The sequence below is a fragment of the Xenia sp. Carnegie-2017 genome, unplaced genomic scaffold (genome assembly GCF_021976095.1).
Source record: "Xenia sp. Carnegie-2017 unplaced genomic scaffold, XeniaSp_v1 HiC_scaffold_6, whole genome shotgun sequence".
NCBI classification, from domain to species: domain Eukaryota; kingdom Metazoa; phylum Cnidaria; class Anthozoa; order Malacalcyonacea; family Xeniidae; genus Xenia; species Xenia sp. Carnegie-2017.
Window position 1 is genome coordinate 4,475,853 of NW_025813526.1, and position 5,634 is coordinate 4,481,486.

Below are 5,634 nucleotides of genomic sequence, written 5' to 3' on the forward strand. Positions count from 1 at the left end.
ACAGGTGCAGGATGTTGAATGTATTGTCTTAAGTCTCCCAAGAGACTGAAAAGGCAATTGGAAGATGTTATTGACCGGGCAGAGTCTTATAGAAAGAGGTTAAAAGTGTCTAATAAGGAAAAAAGTAGACTAAAAAAGAAGGTAAATGATTTATTGTCAATCATTGATTGCCTTAAAGATGATAAAATGATCAGCTCTGATCAAGCTGAGCTTCTTAATGCTTCACTATCTGGGGTTCCTGAAGATATTTTGAGTAGTTTAGTGGCAAACACTCAGGGTAAAAAAGGTGCTCAATACCCCCCAGAATTGCAAGCTTTTGCACTAACTTTGAAATTTTACTCGCCCAGGGCTTATGATTATGTTCGTGAGACGTTTAATTTAGCCTTACCTCATCCAAGAGTAATTCGATCTTGGTATAATTCCATGGATGCCTTGAATGCTTTGAAAGTGAAGGTTCAAGAATCAAAGAAAGATGGCAAGGAAGTCATATGTGCATTGATGCTGGATGAAATGTCAATCCGCAAACACGTAGAATGGGATGGTCAAAAAGTTTGTGGTTATGTTGACCTTGGTACTGGGATTGATGATGATTCACTCCCTGAAGCAACAGAAGTTTTGGTATACATGGCTGTTGCTCTAGATTCATCTTGGAAAGTACCAGTTAGTTACTTCTTGGTAGATGGCCTCACTGCAGAAGTCTTTTAACCTGAAATTTCATCATACACATAACAAATCAAACAGCACCTAACAAAGGTGTGGTATAGTGTATACATGTACTAATTGCCTTTGATGCCAGGCTGATAATTGCCATTGTTTTTTTAATGAAGGAGGATGCTATAATTGTGGCCACAAAGGCCACAAAATGAATGAATGCGAGAAAAGTAATGACATAAAATGAAATAACATTTCTTTCATGACCATTGTAATTGACAATTATATACTTTTTTTTTGTATAGAGTTTAATCGTATGAGAAGAAGTAAGTTTGATTGACCTAGTGATAAAACATCAGCTTGATTAGATAGTTGAAAACTTCAAGTTGCATGCATTATTGTTAATAGAAATAAGCTAATGACACAAACAAATAAAAAGTGTCATGAACTACAGAGGCGGATTTAAACTTAGTCAACTAAGTCGGGCGACTAACGTATTAACGTGTCACTTTCAAAAAATTCCGTGGGTATTCCTTAAATTATAACACTTGAGTGTTTTAAAATTTCCGCAGGATTTGGGTCCATATACCGATTTTCATTGGTTTAAATTGATCAATTTGCGAGCATTCATTGGTTAGCGTATTGCGCAGGATCTGCAGGATCTATGTTCATTCTGTGATTCTGATTTGCCCAGACGAACCAGCTATATAGCTGTAATTGGTGGAGATTTCTTGCAGGATCTATACCAATTTAAAGCTTGTGATTGGTCAACATTGTTAGTTTTTTGCAGGATATATCTATTTTTAGTATATGATGTTGCCGAATCTTCGGATTTGATTGGTTGTTGTAGCGAACTTAGTCGGAATATATTTGTCTGCTTCATTGCGCTTGAATATTTATCGATCGTCATGGCTAACTCTAGCAGTATTTTAGATCGGGTTCTCTCTGACTTAAAAGAAAGTGATGATGTTGCTTTGCTTAAGACCTTTGAGGAATTATGTGGTATATATAATTCTTCTCATTTCTTAATGCCTAAAGAGCATTTTCCTTTAATTGGACGATCTTTGTATCGTGATGTAAATGCTGAGACAGTCTATTTGCCTCATCATGTGAAGGCCGACAATACGAAGCCATCGGTTGCTCTAAGGTAAAATTAGTTAAATTAAGATAAGTAGAAATGAATATAAGCCTAATTGCGTAGTTGTTATGACACGTTAAGACCAAAACTGCCGATTTGTTGTCATTTCATTGTTGTTGAAATGATCGCTTTTAACTCGCTTTGTTGACATTGCATAAATTGTTGCAGTCTTATAATAATCAAGAAATCTTTCGACTGCTGTTTTACTAGATCTGAACCATCTGGAAATTGTCTATACAGCTCTGCTTCTCTGGCCTTGGTTGGAAGCAATGCTCTCATTCACACTTTGAGAGCTATGGTATCTATAGAGCTTTTTATATATGCAAATTATTATTGTTATCATCCAATATTCACTTCCACCTTAGAGAAGCATGGTGACAAGGTCTCTGTTAGTGCAAAAAATGTTTTGGCTATGTCCTGTTGTTTTGAAAGTGTGGATTCACGTTTATCAGGGCTTGATCTTGTTAAAATGGAAGCTCTTTGCAACTGTAGAGATAAAATTTGGGGTAGTTTTTGTGTATACTTGCTCTCTCCTCAGTTACTAATAGAATCATTTCTTTGATGTATCCTGATTGTGGAGAAGTTTCTTTTAAGTTGTTATTCAACCAAATTATTTCACCTCGTCTTCCTTTACCAACACCACCTACTCAATATAACTATTTATACCTCTTGTTTTGTTCTACAACTCTATTGACTTCTAGTAAAGTCTTTAAGCCAAATCACTTTGCACCTCTTATTTTCAAACCTATCAGTAAAACTAAAAGAAAGGCTTCTGCTTTGTTAGAAAAAGCTAACAAGAAAATTCCTCATGTTCAGGCAAAGTTGAAAGGAGAGTCTTCTACTGTTAACATTTCTAATTTTTTTCAACCAGTTTCAACCCCAGCAAGTAATAAGGCTAAACAATTTATTTTGCCCAAATTATTTAGTACTACACAAACACAATCAACACAAAAGTGCCTGCCATCACTAGTCTTGGTTTAATACATAACCCAAAACAAGAACTTTTGCAATCATTTTCATTAGATTTTTCACAGCAATATCCAAATGATGTGAGATATTTTAGAGAAAAAGCTAGAAATATGAATGATTCTCAAAAGCTCCAGCTCATTCACAATGTTTTTAAACCGAATAGATCCTACCCATTTCCTAAATCAGCTGATGGTCGATCTTTTCTTTATTCGTGGCTGGAAGATTATTCTTGGTTGTGTTACTCCCTTCTTTGGATGGTGCTTTTTGTCTGCCTTGTGTTTTGTTTGGTGATCAGTTTCCGAATAAAAATACAAAAATTAAAAAACTTTTTAGTGAACCAATGACATATTGGCCTGATGCTAAAGCTTGCTTCAAACGCCATATTGGTTTGAGTTCTAAGGCTCTCACCAGAGCAGGTTTGCACGAAAGCACACGTAATAAATATTTGTCATTAGTTGGTCAGGCATCAGGAGAAGGACTGCAGATTGAGGTGTTGATTGATGAGCACAAACAGCAAGTCATCAGGCAAAATAGGGAAAAACTTGTATCAATAATTGATACTATTAAACTTTGTGGTAGACTTGGGTTAGCATTAAGAGGGCACCGTGATGATTCTTCATATCATCCGGAGGTTGGTTCTTACTCAAAAGGTGGTGTTGGTAACTATGTTGAATTGTTAAATTTTCGTGTTCGGGCTGGTGACACAGTTTTAGCTGATCATTTGAAAAACTGTGCAAAGAATGCTTCTTATATTTCAAAGACTACTCAAAATGATCTAATTGCTGCTTGTGGACAGGTTATCACTGAAAAAATAACTAGTGAAATAAAAATAAATAAATTTTTTAGTATAATTGCTGATGAAGCAGCAGATTCTTCAAACAAAGAGCAGCTTTCTCTTGTGATTCGTTTTGTAGATAGCAATAGGAATGTTAGAGAAGATTTTGTGAGGTTTTTGCACTGCAAATGGGGTTTATCAGGGGAAAGTCTTGAGAAATTAATTCACAGTGCATTAACAGAACTAAAATTAAGCATTGAGGATTGCAGAGGTCAGGGATATGATGGAGCTGGGGCTGTTGCAGGGCATATCAATGGTCTTTCTGCACGCATTCTTCGTTTGAATTCTAAAGCAATCTACACCCACTGTTACAGCCATAGGTTAAATCTTGCAATATGTAATTCATGTTCTGTCCCTTTGTCAGAAATGTTTTAGTCAAATTAAAGAACTTTCTTACTTTTTCAATCTCTCTGATGGACGGCAAATGTTACTTTCAAAAGCAGTTGAAGACTATTGCCCACATTCAGGTAAATCAAAGTTAAAGGATGTTTGTCGAACTCGATGGATTGAGCGAATAGATGGTCTAGATATATTTCAAGAATTATTCCTTCCAATTTTTCATACTTTAACTGAAATGAGCCATAATGCTGGTCATGTGTGTAATCCAGAAACATCTTCTAAAGCTTCTTCTTTCCTAGCATTGATTTCCACCTTCAGATTTATTGTTAGCCTTGTCATTAGTAGAAATATTTTAGATTTAACACTTCCTGTTACTCAGTTATTACAAGCTAAAACCTGTGATGTTATGGATGGAATGCATTTAATTGAGTCATTAAAAAACTTGGGAATTTTATTGAGGAATGATGTTGATTTATATCATGGTAAATGGTATAGTGAAGCAGTTTCTTTAGCTAAAACGTAGATGTCGATGAAAAATGCCCAGAACAGCTGGCAGACAAGTTCACAATGAGAATCACCCATCTTCTAGCGCTTCAGATTATTACAAAAGGCTCTCACTATTCCTTTTCTAGACCACTTAAACTCTGATCTTCAGGCAAGATTTGATTTTAGTCAAATCAACGTTTATAACGGCTTTAGCGTTGTTCCATCAAAATGATTTCGCTAATTAACAGTCTTCCACCAAACAAAAGAATTGGAAAGAATTTTCGTTTGTTTTCAGATTTTACAAAGATGATCTTCCTAATCCCTTAGGATTAGATGCTGAATTGGAATTATGGGAAAAGTTTTGGACAACATATGAGGGATCATTACCGGACAGTGCAGCTTCCACACTTAAAGCTTTAGGGTTTGAAGGTTTTGAGAATATTAAGGCATGTCTACGGTTACTAGCCACTCTTCCAGTTACTTCTTGTGAGCGCGAACGCTCTATTTCAGCACTTCGCATGCTTAAAACTTACAACAGAAGTACGATGGTTGAAGAACGCTTAAATGGACTTGCACTAATGCGAATACATCAGGAAATAGAGCCTACTGTTGATGAGGTGATCAATAAATTTGCGTATGGAAACTGAAATTGTAAAAATTTGACTCTTTAGGCTTGGTCATTGTAGTTTTGACGAGAAGGAAAGAAAGAGCTTCTAATTTTTTGTATAGTCATGATATCTCATAAATCTTAGTGACAAACGTGTCACTTAGCCTTAATTTCGTATATTAAATAATTTCACTATGGGTAATCCTCTGAGCCTGCGTGAAACCATTTTGAAATTATTTGTATGATGTGTTGCATCATTTTAATATGTCTATTCAAGTTTGAATTAGGAATATTGGATGTTGTATTTCATCTCTTTCTCGTAGCACTTTTTAAAAGAACATTGAAAACGTCAATTTATGTGTGTCATACACTGCACAATTGCTTTTGTATCTCTGTGAAAATGGTACAAATATACAACATCTTCTGTCACTAGACTTTTAAAATGACCACCACTAAGGTTGTCGAAACGTCAGTCAACATCAACACCAACAGTCCTTCTAAGGACTATACTAACCCGGGCGATCTACATCTTAAAATATATATGATGCGCGTTTTGATGAAGTTACCTAACATACAAGAAATATTCACCTTTTGTAAGGTCTTAATTAA

General features: G+C 35.4%; 1 protein-coding gene across 1 annotated transcript; it reads left to right on the forward strand.

Annotated features, from left to right (window-relative positions):
• Positions 1-1,641: 1,641 nt before the first annotated feature.
• Positions 1,642-2,711, forward strand: LOC124457882. The gene is made up of 2 exons (XM_047008049.1): positions 1,642-1,798; positions 2,000-2,711. Exons 1-2 carry the CDS (start codon positions 1,680-1,682, stop codon positions 2,349-2,351), a joined length of 471 nt encoding a protein of 156 aa, XP_046864005.1. The 5' UTR covers positions 1,642-1,679; the 3' UTR covers positions 2,352-2,711.
• The last annotated feature ends 2,923 nt before the right edge of the window (positions 2,712-5,634 follow it).